General features: G+C 36.1%; 1 protein-coding gene across 4 annotated transcripts; it reads right to left on the bottom strand.

Annotated features, from left to right (window-relative positions):
- Nucleotides 1-754: 754 nt before the first annotated feature.
- Nucleotides 755-21112, bottom strand: n4bp2l2 (NEDD4 binding protein 2-like 2). Of its 4 annotated transcripts, none has more exons than XM_041232984.1 (11): nt 20842-21112; nt 20050-20108; nt 18361-19631; nt 17558-17682; nt 17067-17155; nt 13206-13282; nt 12758-12901; nt 5848-7562; nt 5176-5261; nt 4026-4068; nt 755-2554 (listed from the first exon to the last, which is right to left on the bottom strand). In XM_041232984.1, exons 3-11 carry the CDS (start codon nt 19629-19631, stop codon nt 2439-2441), a joined length of 3666 nt encoding a protein of 1221 aa, XP_041088918.1. In that variant the 5' UTR covers nt 20050-20108; nt 20842-21112; the 3' UTR covers nt 755-2438. The 4 variants fall into 4 exon arrangements, with proteins under 4 accessions (XP_041088918.1, XP_041088919.1, XP_041088917.1 ...); XM_041232985.1 differs by having other exon boundaries at nt 20069-20108; XM_041232983.1 differs by lacking the exon at nt 20050-20108.
- Nucleotides 21113-21191: the final 79 nt, after the last annotated feature.

The raw sequence follows: 21191 nt of genomic DNA, 5'->3' as shown, positions 1-21191 counted from the left end.
TGACGTTTTCTGTTCTTCCCTTATGGGCTGTCCAAAATGATCACGAGTTACATCAAGCGTACGCAGCGTGTTCTTTCAGCCTGCATTCAGAATGTACCAATGTGCTTGCTGCTCACACTTACCTGCGAGGAAAGGGACCGAGTTCTTTTTGATGCCAACTATAGTTCGGTTTTTTTGTTGGTCCTTTTCAAGACCGAGTCTGTTTGTGTTCACAATGCAGTTTTCAAGTGAACTTGGTTGGTTTATATGGTGTGTGAACGGGATGTTTACAGTGTCCTGCAAGACAGCAATGATAGAGAACTTCACTAATTTAATTAATAAATGCATTGAATGCTGAGGAGAATAATGCAGTTAACGCAATTCTGCACAGTTCTCCTACAGTCAGCGTTAAACAAAGTAATAATAAAAAAAAAACCTTATTTAAGAACTAAGAATTAATTTTACTATTTTTGTTAGTTTTGTCCAGTTCGGTTTGGATTTTGGTGTCTGACAAAATTTCTGTCAGAGCTTCGTTTCTCCCACTGTCCAGATTTCCACAGTGAAAGACTGGGAGAATTTTTTTTTCTTCAATTCACTGACGCAGTAGCAACTCTGAAGCCGTTAAAATAACAGTATATAATAACACAATTAAAAAATTTAAAAACAGTTTAAAAATTAAACATTGGGTGAATTTATTGCATAACAACTGATTGTTTTCTTTATATTGTTATCTAGTTAAAACATGTTAAATGTACAAAAAGCCAGATTTAAAAAATTGAACAGCTATTAGCCTACCATTTAAACATATTGTAGCGATCTCGGTTAACGCAGGCTGGCGCAATCAATCTAGAACAACTGGAATCCAAGTCTTCAGGAAGTGTACCGTTACTTAAACACATAACACTGATAATGAATGTGCCATTCTCAGCTGGAGACACACAGAACATCCACTACAACATGCTCCTTTCAAGCTCAGATACATTTGGGTTTGTTAAGTAAAACAGCCCTCCTAAGACCACATGATATTAAACGATTTGCACAATTTGTGCTGTGGCATTAAAAAAAGAGAAAAGTTGTCTAACCAACTTTACAAACCTGTTGTTCTAAGAAGTAATATATAGCTGATCATGATTTCAGTCGTTATGTGAATGAATAGGCTGCTAACTATTCCAAACAAATAATAATTTTATTAACATATTCATTTAGTATGACAGTAAATGGTGTAATCACTCAACTTCCTTATCTCATTAATATACCACTCTCACTTGTGCCTTGGTCTTTTGCTGTTTTGCTTTGGTTTCACTTTAGTTGAAACTCATTTAACTGCCTGAGCATTGCAAGGTTTATGGATGCACTCTTCCCATTCGCTTCCCGTGTTATGGGACCACGCCACCTGATCCTGCTGGGTTTCCTAGTACACAGCAGAACATGTATGCAGTAGGTTAGAAGTGTTTTCCTTTCCTAGTCCCCATGCACACATTCCAGGAACGATCACAATTAACAGGAGTTTAAGACAGTGCTTGAAATGGGGCGGTACTCACTGGTACAGAGTACTGCCACTTCTCAATTTCAAATATTTCAATCCCGCCACTTCTGAATATAAAACATTTGAGTTGCACTTTGGGGCTTATCACTGACTATCTGCCCATTTTCTTTTCCAAACTGTCAGCTGCAATTATGTGACTTTCTAGCTGTTACTTTGTTGACCCAGCAGCAGCTGCAAGATTTACAGCACAACAGAGCACAGACTGCAACTCCCAGTGCATTACAAAACAACTGCAACTCCCAGAGTGTATTGCAAAACAGAGTGGGAGAATTTATTTTGAGTGGTCCAGGCCAAGTCACGATCAGACAAGATGAGCTGGACAGGGTGAGAGGGAAAGAGAGACAGCTGGACAAGGAGACAGAGAAAGCTGGACAGGGAGACAGACATAGAGGTGGAAAGAGAGAGAGAGAGAGAGGTGAACAGGTAGTCAGAGAACTGAGTACCGCCACTTTTTTCCCATTTCAAGCACTGGTTTAAGACCAATATATATGACCACCTATCCACGTCTTATTTTGTATCTTGATGACTATTACAGCAGAATATACATTTTAATTTATATGTATGCAAAATGCTTCCCTCAAGGACCCACTTGAAAACAAGACTGTCTTGGAATGTACATTTCAATAAGTAAATCACTGAATGACACTACTCCTTTTGACACCACCCATATTTATTCAATAACAGGCTCCCTAAATTAACAATGCTGTAGTATGAACACACGAACATACTCAGTATTGCAGCTCAATATTTAAAGCTGCTAGCTTTTTTTTTTTTTTTTTTAAACTAATTGTAGTTACAAAATTAATAAGAAACAACTTTTGTGCCCTTGAGAGTCTGCAAAGTGTGTTAAATGAAAAGATCTTCATGTCATCATTGAGTACAAAACAAGTGAATCAAGGTTGCATGAATGCCTTCAGGTCCCTTCTTCTTTCCTCAGTTTGTCAGTATCCATTCCTCCACTCTTCTCAAAACCTATTTGGGAAGTTTCCTTCTCTTCAACTTCAACTCTCTGCTCTGATACAGCACTCCCTGAAAAAAAAAAAAAAACCACTAAAAACCTGAAGTTCAATGTAGCTCTCTTATTGGGCGCTGCAACAGAGTTCCATCCAGCCACATAACATTTGAGCTAAAATGACAAATGCAACTTGTTATGTATGGTTTATGAAAGTGAAAAAAAAAAAAAAACAACACTGGGGGGAAAAAGCTAAAACAGTATAATGAGACTTGAAATTTAAATGGAAAATGATAGCAAGTGCACTACTTACTTAAATTAGTGCTGTTGACTGTACTGCCAGGGCTAGATTAAAGGACGTGGGGTCCCCACACTAACCCATATTCTGGGGGCCCTATGCATATTATGGCGAATGGTGTTACTGGCAAATTGGTTAATCCGGCCCTGTGTTGGGGACCTATAACAAGCCATATTTTGGGGGGGCAACTACACACTCACTCTTCCACAACCAGGGTACTCAAGGCGAAGCTTGTTAAATTATTTATGCCTTTATTGCATTGTACCATACAACAGAAATTACATGTGAGTGATAATAATTAAAATCTCACTGTTGTTGATGATCATTTACATTCAAACATCCGTGGGAACATAGAACACAAAATGACACAATATGGATCACAGACATAAAAACCTTTGCCTGACTTTTTTCCCCCTAAAATTCCAAACCCCTAATTAAAAAGGAATGTCTCTAAAATGTAGATGCATACTGTGCTCATTTGAGACAGGACAGGTTTTTAAATTGGCTCTAAAACTGAAATAAATTAATGTGTAAATTGAGCACGATTCACACATTTTATCCTGCAGACTGACACCTCTGACTTAGGACTAGCGATGGATCTCTAGAGGGCGGTGAGCATTTGATATTGTACATTCATTAACAAGAAGCTGCTTGCATGAGAAACTCAGAGACCAGGTATGCTGTAATCGAGAATAAATGCCTAGCCGTCATAAAAGAAAAAAATGAACCGAGAGCAAGTTTCGGCGCACCTCTCTTCCTCTATGTGTGGGCTCGGCCGACCCCCCACATACAGTTTTTGTAAAATGCCCCAAACAAACGGCGACCTCACGTGGATTCTGCTGGGGCCCCTATGCTATAGCGTAATTTGCGTATAGGTTAATCCGGCCTTGTGTACTGCAAATACATTGCAGAGGAAAATGATTTTGTAATGAGCTATTTATAATTCCAGCACTTTTAAAAACCCCTCTAAACTCAAGTTTGGACATACATGAAGAAAGAAAGAAGTGTAAGATTGTATTTCACACAATTTATTTGTTTTTAAAACAAGTTAAGGACACACGTGCTACAATATAAAAACAGACACATGTTCTAATGTGTAGCTAACATTTTGCTAAATCACAGCAACAAAAAAACTAAACAAAAAAAACTTTCCTTTATTACCTCCAATTATTGACAAGGTTTTCAAAGGAGACATTACACACGGTAGGAAAGTGGATACTAAATAAATAAATAAATAACACACAACATACCTTCTAGGTAGTTTTCAGTTGTAGCAGAATGGTTCTGTCTTTCCTAAAAAAACAAACAAACAGACAAATGCAATTCAATAAAATTAACAGTTTTTCGGATTATACTCAAATACAATCTGAAAGGTATAGAGGAGGCTTGGAGTCTAAAATAAAAGTCTGGAAAAGATGGATATTCAAAGAAAATACAGTAAGAGACTTTATTTAAATAAACAAAAGCCATTTGCAAAACAACAGTATTCTGTAATGGTACATTCACTAACTTAAAGACTGCTGCACACAATTCATTACTAACATGTGGACCTTGATAGCAACTGTTCACTTAAATGGCAGGGCTGTCATAGTAACACTGGTAAATCTTGCCTACAAAAAATTACCATCCCTTCTTAGGTTTACTATTTCTCTATATGAAAAACCAATATTATGGTAAATGTATATTAAATGACACATTTCTACACTTTAAAGACTTGCTTGTTCCTACATTTCTATTCTTCATAAGGAACCAGAGATTGAAAACAATTTAAGGTTTTATATACATGTTAGATATTTAAAATGGCAAGAAATGATAGATCATTGAAACTGTTTGTGCTTAATGTTTGGGGTACTATATTAGCAAAGTGCCCCCTTATTTCTAAAGAAGACATCCACTTAGTAGTATAAAATAACAATGTATTGGTTGTGAAAGATACGCCTGATGGCACATGAACAATTGGTAAACGGTTATGACCGGCATGAACATGATAGCCGACAGATAAATAATACATTAACTTTACAATTTTTAGAAATGCGAGACCTACAAAGTGGTGGTAATACATCTTAGGTAATTTTTGTTTGAACTCTTATGTACTTTAAGGACCTGCACATTTTGTTCCACTCGTGAACTTTCTTTATTTCTTTTAGTGGTACCACATATTAGTTCTTGAGATAGTGTATACTATAAGCTGTATAGAAGGTATTGATGCCTACTGGTGTCACTACAATATCTGCCTAAGGTAGGGTTCTAACACAGAGACCACAGTACAACCAGCGAATGCAGCACTCTCACCATACCTCCTAATGGATTTTACCAATTCAGTTGATTTTATACAGCAACAGCACAAAGTTGCATGCTGTCTTTATAAATCACCTATATATTTCTTAAAGAAAGAAATACCTCTAATGATTTCTTCCATTGCGAATGAATTGCTTCGGATAATTCCCAGTCCAAGGAAACGTCATATTCTTCTGGTAAAAAGGAATCTATGAAAACATAACGTAAGACATTCATAAAGTATCTAGCAACATTCTGATTCATGCTATAAAATATTTGGCTAAAACAATGGTTGCAGTTGTAAGGATGTATTTATTACTGAACATTATGAGTGGTCTAAACTAGACTGCTTTGCTGCTACAAATCCTAACATATTCTTAACTCTTGCTATAACTTGGTTATTTCAAACTATTTATGCTGCTTCTATATATAACCTGTGTATTAAGCTGATATATTGCTATTAGTGTGGAGTTTTAGTTGTATGTATTTGATTTTGCTTTTTAGCCAACTTACTGCTGCAATAACTTGATATTATGTTTAATAACAATAAACCTGACTTTACTATTCACTGTTAGCATGTCAAGTTGTGTCATTACAAAGGTTTATTGTACAATAAGTAATAATTTGAGTATGGGTAACATATTGTAAACACTGAATACTGCAGTTCACTTTTTGGAGATTTAACAGTTAATGCTACAGTCAAACCTGGTGAAAATGGTTACTCAAGGTATTATCTAAGTGATCTTCACAGATAGCTTTCTAGTGCAGGTTCTTAGTTTCCACAGTGCAGCTTACCAACACCAGGGGCTGGGGGTCCAAACAATTTCACAAGTTGTAAAGCCAGCTCCTTGGACAACCTCAAATGAAGGACAGGGAATCTTCCAGGAGGGATGTAGGCTTCCTGACCTTCACTCCGATCTTGCTCTGAACCACATCTCTCCTGTTTCCCTTCTATTACTGTATTAAGCTGATCATCATTATCCTTAAAATCCAAAAAGGTTTTAACAGACGCATCCGTAACAGAGGATACAATATCTGGCTGACAGGATAAAGTCTCCCTGTCCGCCTTACTCTCATCAACTTTCAAAATGTCACTGAACCCATAAAACCAAAGACACATGTCACCTTGTGTCCATTCAGATGCTGCAGTCATATTTTCTCTCATGGACTGATGAGGTAATTGTTCTTCAGCTGACCATTGGTCCTCCCCCAAGTCTATTAGATTGCCTGTGTCTTGGGTATCACCAGTCATGGCTGTTCCCTGCGCTCCATGTTCAAAGGTAATAAAACTCCATTCAAGCATGTCTTGAAGCAGACTTGAGGGAATGTCTTCAGATACTTGGGATTTGTTTAGTACTTCCTCTTCAGTTTTTTCTTTTATTTGTTTACCACTCTCGCCACATGCTTCCAAGTATCGTGGAAGCTGAAACGTAGGTGCTAGACTGCAAAGCCGTTTCAATCTCTTAGGAGTCAGACTTCGGATCATATGTTTCTCATACGAAAGGGCAATGCTGCACGATTTTTTTGTATCTACATGATCTGAATGCGACAGGCGTGGTTCATGATTCTGCATTTCTGCAGGACTTTGTTCTTCTACATGTAATGATATTGCACACTCTAGAGCATCTTCTATTTTGGAGTTACATGGCATTGGTTTCTTAGCATGGTCTTTGGTCCATAATTCATTAGGCTTCCAAGGAGCCAGTTCATAAGACACACCTCCAATGTCCTGCTTTTCTGTTCTTGTTTTCTTTAAGATTTCCTTTTCCTTTGGCTTCACATGGTTGTAGCACCCTCTGACATTTGCTTTAGAATAAACCTCTTTTGAGGCAATAGTTATTTTCTGTTTCGTAATGCAAGCTTCTTTCATTGCGTCAAATTGTAGAAATCCATATGCTGTATCAGAAAATTCCTTATCAACCAAAATCTGACCTAGCCCACTGCTAACAGTGAAGTTACCACCTGTTGACCTTGCAAGGACTTCTGTTTGTGGGAATTTAGAGATGCCACATTGGCTCCCCAAACTATTTTGATTGTGATCGACTGTTTCCTTGCAAATGCAAACAAGATTCTTTGGTTTTAATTTTCCTGAACATTGGGTTACAGTCTTTTCAATGTAGTTATCCAATTTTTCAAAGATTTGGCCACTATTTCTTGTAAAAATACTGTCTGCAGTACTTTCTTTGGTCTCTATATTAGACAAAGAACCAAAGAGAGTGTTTTTTGAAAAGTATGAAACTTCTGCATTGTTACAGTTTTCCTGTTTGTTGTCACTTCCAGAGCTGTCTTTAGAACCTAAGTCTTTGCATGTAGGACCCCCAACTGGTGTACCTTCTTTACCATTGTTCAAACTCTCTTCTTCAGAATTTTCAACCTCAGATTCCGAAGGACTCTGGGTTTTTTCTGTTATCTTCTCAGATTCTTTATTCGGGCTTGGTTTGGATCTCCGGTTTCTTTTGCGTTTTCTATTGTGCCTCCCTTTGCCCTTGGATTTCTGCTTCAATTCATCTCTAAAAGCAAGAACAAAGGACTGAATTAAATCACAGACAGTTTACATATAAGAGTCAATTCTGTCCAGCTAAGTTTACGACACGGCGTAAAGGAAAGATACTAGTATCCGATGTCAACAATAAGAAAGCCTCAGCTGCAGTATGGCTGACATACATTTGATTCACTGTGATTTTCCTTAGCTTGGAAATCTCTGCATTTGGTCAGCTGCTGGTCAGAAGCAAAGACTGCATAAAGTAGCAAAGCCCCTGCAACCTGTTGCACAATTAACATGTTTTATGATGTTTCAATAAAGAACTTGAGATGGCTCAAAAATAATTATTTCACTCTAAATGCAGAGTAGTATTTTGCGAGCCCCTGAAAAATATATTGAAAAGGAGCAAGTCTACATATAACCCCTGCCCCAGTTCTAAACATACAATTAGAGCCATCTGCACCCTAAAGTAAATCACTGTAACTTACATCCACTACATGGGAAAATGTAATTGTAACAGACAGACAGACAGACACCTCCATATACCCCTTACTAAATTATACTAAAGAACGGCCTAACTGTCCTAAGATATTCCCTAAATATATGAACAAATATAAGTGCAACATATTATGACTGACAGACACGGCAACCTAATATACCCGAAGATTTGAATAATATCAATTCTTAAATTAGCAAGTTTCATCACAACTGGATAAGCGGTCCTCTAGACCACTAACTATGTAGACAAGTATGAGGAAGAACACTGCAACAAAAAATGACCACTTTTCCAACATCCAGTACCAGTCTTTTTTTATATTGACTTTGCTATGTACATCTTACAAATCACATTTGAAGTATAGTCCTCTGAGTGGGGATAACAGTAACATGATCGCATGGCACAAACTAGAAATAAAGTATTAGCCCCTTCTCAGGCATTTTCATTCCAGAATTTTTTTTTTTTTTTTTTTTTTTTTATTGCTTCCGCAGAATCATACCTCATTTAATCACAAATATAATAAAATATTTTTAAATTAATACAGAACATAACAAAAAAAGGATTACCAGGACCTGCATCCACTCCATGTAACAATGACACGCTGACCGGTTCACCCATACTGTATGTGTCAGATCCATTCTTAAAGAATGCTGTTAAAAGTTGTATCCCAATTAAATATTTATTTCATTATAAGTAATTAAAAATGACACACCCTATAGATCTACTAGGACCTCCACTACACCCCCAGCAGGGAATAATAACATACAAGATGGTCGGCCCTATTCACAAAACTTTTAACTTGTGAAGTTTTGAAACTTTTCCTCACCGACCTTGTACAATAAGTTTAGAACTTAATTCACAATGTGATCTACCAAGAACAAAAGAAAATGTACCACACTTCATATTGTCAGTGCCACTTAGAAAACAAAACATCTAACAAAACAATTTAATAGTAGTTTTGACCCAACAGGAAAATCTAACTTTCACTAGTTTAGTGCATTATAGCATGTCCTATTGAAGCAGCCAAGATGAATAGTGTATTAAAATATCAATGTGAGTTTGTGTTTAGAGATCACTTAAGCTGAGGGAACACAAAGCCACTTTTTCAGGAACACCGGCCTGAAATCTAGCTCCAAGCCACAAAGTGGCTTCGTGTTCTCTCAGATTTATGTACAGCACAATTACCCCTACCCTTGTGTTTAAAGAAGACTACAGACATTTTATCTCAACTATTCACTGCAAACTGTTGGAAGCCTGAACTTTGTGGAAACCACATCTTTTCCATCCTTCAATCCATCTCCAGCACCAAACTATAACTAGAAATTGGAGTTTTTGTGAACAAAAACTAAGCATCCCAGACGTAAAATCTAAAGGGTACTGTATGTCATATCAGATAAAATGGTTTGAAACCATGAAGTAAAATGGAAATGTGGAAAATAGTCTTATTGTTATCTAGAGGTTAAAAATAATACAGCAGTTTATGTTCACTGGACACCAGCTCCGTACCAACTATAAAAATCTTATACCAAAGCAATAAGTATCATTAAAACAATGCAGTGGTGCAAGGTTTCTTTTTACTGGTAATGGAACTAAGTATGAAAATAACAAAATGCATCCACGTACCAAACATTAAGAAGATAACTCTGTGTACTATCTCTAAGCAGTTGTAACTTCAAAAGTAACATCACCTCAATATGGTGAATCTCATGGTCAGCAATACATTTAGAATGAAGAGTTTTAACATGAAAATATGAAGCCGCTACCTCAAACGGTTTCTTAGATAAAATGCGGTAACGGCGGGATGACAAACTTATACAAGCTCCCCTGATGCAGATGTTTAATAATAAAATAAATACAAACCTTTAAAATAGTAATACTTAGGCAGGTACATCACCAAGGCAAGTATCCAAGTACAGTTCAGAATCCTGGGCTTTCATGCATTTAGGTTTGTTTTTCTTGAGGCCTAGCAGCGACTGGGTTGTGCATTTAATCACATAATTAACATATATAATTAAATAAAAAAAAAAAAAACTAGAGGTTCTTTAAATAAACAAAAAGCTCAAATCCTGTTACTTCTGGGTAAAATGACCAGCGTCAATTAGCATAGGATGTCTTTAACAAGGCATTTCATACGTATCTCCACAAACAATAAAAATACATAAATGATATTGAAAAAAAAAAAAAACACACAAAGTTTGCTTAAAACAGTGACTCTTACCTCCTGAAGAAAGGAAAAGCATATTCCAAAAAATGCATTTTGGAAGATATACATCTCAGGGATGGAAATAAGACTCCTAGTGCATAGCAGATTCACCCATTCCAGGTTTAACTATGATCTTGATCAGCCACAGTGTATATGCTGTATCTTATTAAATTCACGGTAAAATGAGAACTCGCTCAAACTGCTATGCAATGGGCGTCTTAGTGCCAACCCTGTATCAATAGTCTTTCTACATCTTGTGTCTTTATGCACTGAACAAATGGATACAGGTTACACTGAAATAATGGCAGGCTAAGGTAAAAATAAATAAATAATATTTACAGTTATTCCAATTGGAAATTTAAAAGACATTTAAAGACAAGCATTTCATTGGTTAAGTTTTAACCAATGCATCAGAGTGTGGCCAAACTTGCTGGTTGAAACACATGAAGGGTTGAATTTATTGAATGTATTTGTGGAAGGAGGCCTAATAGATAGGCGCATGCAGGAAACAGACAAACAAACATGGCAAAATCTTTCTTATGCAAAATATATCACAGGACAGACAATTGTCTTGCCCCGCTGATCCGAAAATTTATCTTTAATATATCTTCAGAGTTTAAACAGTGTAGTTACTGTAGCTTGCTGTTGGCTATGTCTAGTGATGAATGCATGTAGTCTAAATTGTTAAAAAATACATTGCATATAAAATAAAAATAATAAAACCATAATACACATTACAACTTAAAATTGAAACCGATTTAATTGTGTTTGCATTACAAAAAAGTTTAAAATTCAACATTTCCTAAAAATAATGTACATTATATACAAAATGAATAAATGGTACGTGTAAAATTTGTTAAATTAATTTCTGCATTAAATCTGAATGTGTGCAGTTTCAGCGTGTATTTACCAAACCAACATCCGTTTCTCAGCCTAGAATATTTGGGTATTTTATTCCATGTGCTCTGCCTAAAAATATCCTTTAAATCAATTTCCCCAAGTCTCATTAGCTTCAATACCACCATCGCTGCTCCCCTGATCAGGTGAACTTTTGTGTTTGAGTATTTTTTAATCCCTCACACAGTTCTAATTTAGGTGACAGATATTTCAACACTAGAACATAGTCTGAAAGTGTGTGTTTAGTGTTATGGTAGCTGTTTTAAAAAAAGGAAAAGTTCACCTGGACATGAAAAAGGGGAGCTGTGATCATGGTACTTAAACATATGGAAGACAAGTGTGGGTCAGGGTGAACATGCATACCTTCAGTCGCAATGTGCTCCGGGAGCAGAGCACAGCAGGATGTAAGAAATGATCAGAGTTATGAAGAAAGGTTTACGATATAAGACTTTGGGGTTGGTCTGATCCTCTTATACCAAGCTGGACTGTTCTGTTTCACAGCACAAGGGAATTCCCCTGGATTGCATCAACCACCTATCTGTTTCCCAGCTGAGGCTTATCCAGGTTGGGCATAGGTTGATCAAATCAAACCCTTATTCTCTTTTAAAATCATGTAGAGAATAAAAAGTGGACCCAGACAAAATGTTCACATAGCTAGCATGTTTAAACAAAAAAAAAAAAAAAAGCAAAGAAAAAAATACTAGAGCAAATATGAGGAAGTAAATTATTTCATGCAAAAAAGATAATAAATGCAGAATTACAGTTTAGTTCAGTTACAACTGAATCAATGAGCCTAATGATATAAGAAGAAAGCAGGAAAGTGGACAAACCCAACTATAATTGAACCTGAAGGTTTTGTATTGTTATGTACTTTCAGCAGTATCTTCCAAAGCCTAAAAGAAAGCCTAAAAAACATACAGATAGGTAAACAGAGGTTTTGAGGTCAGAAAAAAAAACATCCAGATTTAAATCTAAAAAGTCCTTAAAGTAAATAAATAATAAAGTCACCAGGACTATTGTTGTTATAAATATTCCATTTAAAATAGCTGGCCACTTAGGCAGATAAACACTATAAAACTATATTTAAAACAAAAACAAAACACTATATATAAATAAAAAAAAAAAAAAAAAAAAAAAAACATTGATCATTATAAAATGTATATTTATACAAATACACAGGGGACGCTATTACCTGCACAAATACTAATTTTAAAATCAATACAATGTTACAAAACATCACTTTGTCCACCAAATTAATAAATGTTCACCTCTAACAATTTGATTAGTACTGTATAAAAACTGGTATATTAATTACATAAGAAACAAATGTCATGAAAAAAACAAAAAACTAAGCTGTAGCCTTCTGTGGCTTTATACGTATACAATTAGTTTAACCAGTTTGTAATCAGGACACTAACTACATATAAAAAAATAAAAAATAAAAATCAGCAAGTAACTAACTATGCTGTAACCCTTTATCATTCATACTCTGAGTACAAGATGGACAACATCCTAAATAGATATCCAGATGGGCAACGGATCTCTGATTTACTGCATGGACGGAAAGGGTTAATGTAGCTTTTTTTTTTTTTTTTAAGATTTCTCAGTATCTGCTTTTCCACCCCACCTCTGTTTGTGTCGTGACAGGGGCCTTGGCGAATTTTTATAGGAGGGTTCCTGTGAATTCAAAACAATATCTATAGACATCGGATGTTCAAATCGCTCCAACATCTGAGCGATCTTCTCCTGTGGGACTCCATGCTTGTTCTTCCTGCAAAAACAAAAAAAAGTTCAACAGCATGACACCAAATTTCTTCATCACTGTTTTGACACAGAAGTTGTAAAATTGGTTAGAAAGGTGTGTGTGTGTGTGTGTGTATATACAGCCCCAAATACTTAACGTTGTGTTTGTGCGTGCATCTTTTCTATTACTTCAAAAAGTTTGTGTAATATACATATACACACACACACACACACACACACACACAATTAAAATATTCACGGCACTTATGGCCGCAATTCAAGTTAACAAAATTATTATTTAATATAAAATAATCAGTCCTTAAGATTCTTACTTCTCCAGCTCCACAGGATCAAACTTCCAGCTGGTATCAGGTTCACGGAACTCAACTCTGTAACCTCTTTCCAAAGCCTGCATAACAGAACATACATCTCTATAAAAAAGCAGCTTGGAAACAACCATAGCAGTTAATGTACAAACACATTATTGTAGTTTCACTTTTATAACTGTGCAATAGGCCTCAACATGGTAATTTAATCTATACCGACGTGGTGATCAAACACATAACGTATTCCTCTATGACATTAATCACTTATTAAGGAGGCCTAGTGTTCCAGTGGTTAAAGAAATCTTGGCTCAGCCACTGACTCACTGTGTGTGACCCTGAGCAAGTCACTTAACATTGTGCAACGTCCTTCGGATGAGACGTAAAACCGAGGTCCTATAGTAAGTAGGGATGTGTTAGATGGTTCGTTTGCTAGCTAGGAATTCGAAGATTGTTTTAAACCTTCAAAAAGGTACGTCAGGCACCATTCACGCACTGTTCATGTTTTTTTTATTCCCCTCTTAACACAAACCATTTGACAATGTGTGAATACTATAAATCACACATTAAATGTCACTTGTAACTAAAATTCAATCTTTTGATTTGTATAATGCATATTACTTTAACAAAAGTTGTTGTACTAAAATCCAACACCAAATCGTTATACATAGCAACTCTACATGGCGCTGCTGCCATGCATGGAGCAGGGTTAGGTATCCAAAGCACTGAGGGGGTACCTACAGCGGTTGTAGTGCTTCAGTAAAACATGTACTGAATGCCTAGTGTACAAGACAGTGTAAGAGAAGTGCTATGGTAGAATAAGTTTGAAACATACAAAACATATGCTAACACTAATAATTTCAATTTAAAAAACTGAGGACCGTCCTCCCCTCCCCTCTCCAGCTCATGTTATCCAAAGGCAAACCTATAATGTCTTCACTTCGACAGCAAAGTGTTGGATAGCGTAAGCTGTATTGACAGAAATGCCTCAAAACCCCTATGATGTTTGTAATTTTTTTGTTACATGCCCAGATGACCAAAAAAAAGTTGATTGCAAACTGTGCAAGCGACTGTTGATGTATCATGGGGTACAACCAATATCCGGGGTCACTGGACAAGCGTAAGTTCATAATATTATTATTATTACTATAGTAGTAACATGTGACTGACTGATAATCTGCTTGGAACGGTGGCTGTTAAATTAAGTTTGTTTTAAATTAAGCCTGCTGCAGTTAGTGCTGCTGCAATGCAAACTTACTCACAAGCAGCATCAATTACATGTAAATAAACAGTGTGTATTTTTATTTAAATTATAAAGACTTACTGTTCTATATGGTGTATTTTTAAACTAAATGTGAATGTTTTATTCCATTTACATGGATTGCATGTAAAATAATAGGACTTTCAATCCAATACAAACTAGCAGCTATGGTGACGTCACAAGTAAATTATGCAAATTAGTACCATCGAAGGTCTGAACCTCCCTTCGATAAAGTGTTCTGTACCTTTGTTGCAGCCTTAATAGTAAGCGACTCTGCAGCAGCAGTTGTGATGCAGTTTACCCCCTAGTCTCTCTAAATCACTTTGTACAAATAATAATAATAATAATAATAATAATAATAATAATAATAATAATAATTTAAAAAACTCAACAGTAGACCATAGAAATAGACAAGACAATCGATGGTTAGCTCACTCATTCGCCCAAAGCAAATTAAAACTGATGAAGACTAGTTGGTGTCTGTGGTCGCAGTAGTGCATAACAAAGTGTACAGATATAGTCACGTTCACAGGCTTGCGTTTCAAAATGCAGGAAAAGTAAATTTTCTAACGGGGTGTAGCAGTGGTGAACAAACTGTCGCAAGTAACGCTGAATCAGCTCGGCTGGTCAGTAAAACATTGAATTCCTTTGTATGGAGAATCTCAGTAGCTAAGGTTCATGGTTCATCAACTGATTCAGATTCAGTTGTATTGTGTCTGCCAACTGATGATGTGAGGCAGAACAGTAATTGGATACCAGAAAATATGAATAACAGTGAGTTTTGGCCTTCTTCAATATTCTGAATGGAAGGTATACCTCGCAAAGTGACCTTGTGTGAGCAGAAAGAAATGTATAGTAACAATGTGTACAGATCCAGAACTATTGTACATGGTGCAGAAGTAACCCTGACACATAAATTAAAACATAATCCTCTTGTTAATTGTGCATGTAATATGTGCCAAAGCAAGTCATCAGCGACTGGGCCCAGACTTTGTCCGGCATGCAGTCATTTGGCTAAACACTGTAGAATCTTGTTTGAATGCAATGATTCTGTAAGAGTTTCTTTCTCATTTAAATGTAAACCCAAAAGATATTAAGAGGATTGAATGCATGAGTTGTGAAAGGGTCACTTAGTAAAATGGGCACATCTGGGAAAATTAGAGTGTGAGGAAGGTGTCCCTGCTAAGCGTATACAAGTGTCTTGTAGGTACAAAGTCAAGGCCATGGCGACTCACACCTGTGATGCGGGACGATGGATTCGAGAGCCTATTGTCGTGTTCACTGAGCCAACCCGAGCTGAACCTGAGAACAAAGTGGAGTCCTGCTGGGAGCGAACTGAAACCCTGGACATGGACTGGATGATTTAAAAAATGAAATGTATTAATGCAATAATATGTGTTATAACTCTTTGTAGTGTTTGTATAATCTTTAGTTTGGAAAATTATGTAAGTGTGTAATCAAAAGTAATGCTTAATGCTGTTTTAATCAGTAATTGTGAAAATTATGTATTTTCTTTATATAAAATCATGCAGTAGAAGCTGGTACAGTCTGATTCGAGTGGCTAGTTTTGGGCAGTTTCTTATCAAGATGGGCTTGATTCCCAGAATTGAATGCTAAGTTTCTACAGCACCCTTTTTAGCCTAAGAAAATGTTGTTAAATGTTGATAAGGTTTAATATGCTTGCTTTTTATTAAAAAAACTATTTCTGTGTGTAATACCATATGCTTAACACTGCCTGTTATAATAATATACATGAAATTGTTTCTCATCAAGATAAGTTTACATTTAAAATAGTTAGTAATCGTGTGCCATAGGGAATAAACTGTCTAGTTTGACTCTGAGTTAAAAGATGATGCAACATAAAGAGATATATTATTGAAGCAGTGACCCGTGAACTATGCTGTTTAAAAAAAATTAAATTTATAAGTGGGTAACACTATTTTAAGGGCTGCTTTTTTGTTTATTAACTGTTAACAAACAGCTAATAAACATGTTAATGTACATTATTTTCTGTTAACTGTTAGTTAATAATATGTAATAGGCCAGCTAAACCTGCAAACACCAGAGCCCTACGGATGATCAGTCAAACACTAGAACCCTATGGATGATCAATACCCAGTCAATCATATGCTTGAACTCAGTTCAAATTGTTACTGTAGTAATGTTTAGCAAAATAAACCAGGTTTTTATTAACCCTAACCTAAGAATGAAATGTTTGTTAACAGTAAATAAACAAAAAAAATGGCTCTTAAAATAAAGTGACCACAAAATGACTAGCAATAACACAAACACACAGTTCCATTATTGAAGCTCAAATTAAATTTATAAGTGGGTATATTTTATATATGTTATCTAATATAATATATATATATATATATATATATATATATATATATATATACACATATGCTTGAAATCGGTTCACACAATTAAATACACATATATATATATATATATATATATATATATATATATATATATATATATATATATATATATATATATATATATATATATATATAATTACATTATGTCTAATGACTGTTTGGAATTGCTACAAATTTCAACTGATCATCAGATATAAGTGAAGTAAATAAACAAAAGCTCACCAATTCCACATATGGTTTCATTTCCCAAGCCTGCGTGTTAGTGTTGTCAATTATTACAGGAGACTTGCCTTGATCCATAGCTTCTCCAGCTGTAATGAGAAAGCAGAATTCCAGATGATGCAACAACTTTCTACTAGTTTTATAAACACGCTTGAAAATGTGACAAAGTATGAATTGTCTTCTTTTAATAAAATAGTTAAATACTCGTATGTAGCTGAATAATCTTGCAGCTGAATAAACCATGAAACACTTTACACAAGATGACTGCAAAAGCAAGTTCAGCTTGCGGAAAACACAATGTAATACACCTGTCCTGAATTCCTCTAGCAGCAGTTTGGTCAAAACTATACCCTGATACACATTTTACAAGAAACTGCTATCATGTCAACATTTTTAAGGTACTTGCAAGTTGACAACCTTCTGAAATGATTTGCACCTTTAAATACAGCAGATGAATTACTAGATCAATGAAGCAGATTGTTTTTATTTACCTTTCTTTTTATTCCATTCATGAGCATCTCCAAGCAGGGAAGAGTCATAGGAGTATCCCTCTTCTTGGCTGAAATAATCATCAGTGCTTAACACAACAGCAGCTGGACTAGCGGAAAGAAGTTCTCTGTAAACACAACAAGAGAACCGTTGTCAATATACAAGCAATGATCGGCTAGTTTAGGGTCTGCTGTACAAATACAGTAAAGGACCAGCCAGTTTTTTAGTACAGTTAAACCTCTACAAAAGACCTACTTTGGAGGTAGCTCACAACATCGCAATTGCTTTGCAAGTCCTGCTCTGTGAAAAAATGACATCAATCACATATGAGAAATCAACCAATCACTGTTAATAATTTGACAATTGTTTTGTTTATAGATGTCACCTATCTTCATACAATAATAATAGATAATATCTATTTTTATATAGCACCTTTCATAGTGTACCACAATCACAAAGCACTTTACAGAACTGTACATATGCAGAGTCACTTACAATAGGACATTGATTTAACATCTCATCCCCAGGATGGAGCACAAGGAGGTTAAGTGACTTGCTCAGGGTCACACAGTGAATCAGTCAGTGAATCAGTCAGGGGTGGGATTTGAACTGGTGACCTTCAGGTTACAAGCCCTGGACTTTAACCACTGGACCACACTGCCTCCTATAAGAGATGCATTATCTTCTAGAAACAACATCTCAAACGCCATTCCAGAACCTTTCATGAGCACCACCTTCAATCACTACATATTTCTAACTGGTTTTCACTTTTGACATCAACACCAACAAACAGTATTCCACTCACTTCGCTAGTGTGGACTTTCCCGAGCCTGGCACTCCCCTCAGAAGAATTAGAACTGGTTGGGAGTTCAACTGCTCTTCCTCATATGGTAGCCTTTCCTGGTGTTGTTCATATGGGAAACCATTATCATCTCTTGGTTCAAAAGGTTGGGGCCAAGGTCTTTCTCCATAGTCACAGAAGTCACTGTCATTTCTGTTGTGGTAATCTTCATAGCCATCAGGTGAATAGGCACCATCGCTACAACCCTGCATGACTCCATAATACGCACCTTGACTGTCATAATGGGAGTAATAAGAATTATCATACATCTGTGATCCATCCCAATTACAATCATAGTTGTTGTTAAAGAACGGTGGGCCATCTTGAGGATAAAAATGATCCTGTGGTGGTGCATTAAAAGGTGGGGTGTTAAATCTTGGGTATGGAGGACCCTGGGGCACAATGAAAGATTGGGGTGGCTGCCACTGATGCCCATAAAAGGGCTCGGAATTGTTCCAATTTGGATACTCTACATGATCATTAAAGTCAGGTCTACACCTCCCGTTACGCCATCTATTTGTCCTTTTATTCTGGTGCGGTTCAGCACCATAGTACGCTTTTGGTGGATTTCTACTGTAAGTGTTAGGCCTGCCTTCTACCCTCCCCTGTGTGTTATTTCGGCCATTTGTCTTGGTTGACCTTGTCTGTGAACTTTCCCCTCCTGACTCTCTAGTGTCACTGGGCTCAATCTGTTCCAGTTCTTTGTAAAACTGGCTCAACTTGTCTTCAATCTCTTTCTCTTCACCTTCACAGACAGGTTTGCAGCTAGGTCCTATAAAGGAGGTGCTTTTGATTGCCCATTCACCCAAGGAGATGCTGCTGACAGAATCATGTTTGACAGATTCTGGTTCATCGCTACTCATTGCTGTCTGTGTAGAATCACGTGTCACGCAAACCTCAGATGCTGCATCAATTAAGTTACCATTGTTCTGTTTGTTTTCAGATACGTCACATTTGATATCTGTTTCAACAAGGTCATGTATTTCATCGCTAGCATTTGTATTAGAGGTCTCTTCTGGCTTTTCAACACACTCCTCTACAATGGGTGACGAGTCCACAGAATCACATTTCTCTTTGCAGGGTTCTGAAGTAGACAAGCTCTCACTTTTCCCCTCAAAAGGTCGGCAGATCAGTTCACCAGCAGTTTCTTCTGTGGATTTCAGTTTTTTAAAGCATGGTTCTATTAAGTTCACATCTTCATCTGAAGGGACTGTTTTGCTGTCAGAATTAGGCATCTGTTTAGCAGAAAAAAAAAAAAAAGATTGAAGTTAAACATCAGAACAGTAGTACCCATGGACTGGAACTTTCAATACAGTGTCTAAGATGAACCATATTATGCAACTCGAGGCTTTCTTTTTTAATGTTTTATTAATTTTAATTAGTCAATCTCTTTAGTATCACTCCTTTTAATGTCAATCACATTTTATTATCACCACATTTAAATGTCCAGGCAAGAATATAATGGGATTCAGCCCCTGATAATTCAACTTTGGTTACTGTCACATCCTGGGTTTATAGCACATTTATCAGTCTTTTTTTTTTTTTTTTTTATTTCCACCTTGCATAACATTTAAAAGCATAATTTGATGGTTTACATGCAAGTTGTTTTTACACAATTTAAATGTTCGACATATAAAGTAAAGTATACAGAACCTAAAAACCTAAACTTGACCTCGGTAGAATATCAGCTCTGGTTTGGACGCTGGCAGCAGCTGTATATCGAAAAGAAATGTTAGTAATGCTCACTGTTGCAACTAATGCAAGACAGTGTATACTTTGAGTTTCACTGTAGAACTGACATATTGTTTACAATTTGTTTAAATAACCATTAAAAAAATATACAATACTAAAGTAAACGTACTCTGTAATTTCACCCATAGCTGTTACAAACTGCGCGTTTTTTTGTTTGTTTTGTTATTAGTAAAATAAATCAGTTAAAAAGGACAAACTACTGTAAAAAAATAACCACACAATGTAGTCTATTTCTAGTAGTAATATAATTACTATTATGTCGTTTATACACGCGATAGATCACATGGAATAACCCTACATTTCAAAAGGATCCAATCCAACGCATCGGGTTCTAGCAATTTCTAGAGTCACACAAGAGTCAAAGCAGCTTATCAGAAGTGCCGACACAATCACTGTGACGTTTTTAAATAACAACATTCACACGAACCTATTACAAAAAATGATTAGGCCACACACAATTTGTCTTCTAAATTAAAACATTATCCAACTACAATTTTATAAGCGGGTCAAGATAAACCAATTGTATATGAATGCAGTACGTTTGTAAAGCATTACGACGTGCTCGTTCCAGTGTTAGTTACCACTGAATCCGGGCCTAACTTTCGCTTCTACTATTTAAGTGTCTTTCGACAAGTACTGTTTGCATGCGATACATTTTTATAAATGACGCCATCGACAGCATTCAATACCAACCTTATTTATCACGAAGAAAGGCGGACACACTTGCACATTATTTCAAGTACTATACTTCTGTTCCAGTTTACTCTGCAGCCATCTTCCATGACAAAAACATCCCGGAAATGTTGTAGCGTATGTCCTAGCTATTACAGGCAGTCTGGGTGTTGTAGTTTTTCATTGGTAAAGGTGACGTTTCAATAGCAGGTTTCTTTTTCTTCACTGTCACTTTGGTGCTTTTTTGTTCAGCATTGTGTCTTTTGGCTTGAGGGGTATATAATTATATGTGTTTCCTTATCACGTGGTTACAATGACGTACATTCTAAACAGCATATGACATATAAATAGGCGTATTATTCATTTTTGCC

Source organism: Polyodon spathula, chromosome 30 (genome assembly GCF_017654505.1).
Source record: "Polyodon spathula isolate WHYD16114869_AA chromosome 30, ASM1765450v1, whole genome shotgun sequence".
NCBI classification, from domain to species: domain Eukaryota; kingdom Metazoa; phylum Chordata; class Actinopteri; order Acipenseriformes; family Polyodontidae; genus Polyodon; species Polyodon spathula.
Note: the sequence above shows the minus strand (reverse complement) of the source record. Positions and strands in the feature narration are given on the sequence as shown.

Bases quoted from the DNA above. Each gene is read 5' to 3' on its own strand.
- n4bp2l2 (XM_041232984.1), bottom strand. From the start codon at position 19,631: ATGCCTAATTCTGACAGCAAAACAGTCCCTTCAGATGAAGATGTGAAC. The intron at 17,156-17,557 runs GTAAATAAAAAC...TTCTCATTACAG, and splicing joins TGAATGGAATAAAAAGAAAG to CTGGAGAAGCTATGGATCAA. The intron at 13,283-17,066 runs GTGAGCTTTTGT...TCTGTTATGCAG, and splicing joins TGAAACCATATGTGGAATTG to GCTTTGGAAAGAGGTTACAG.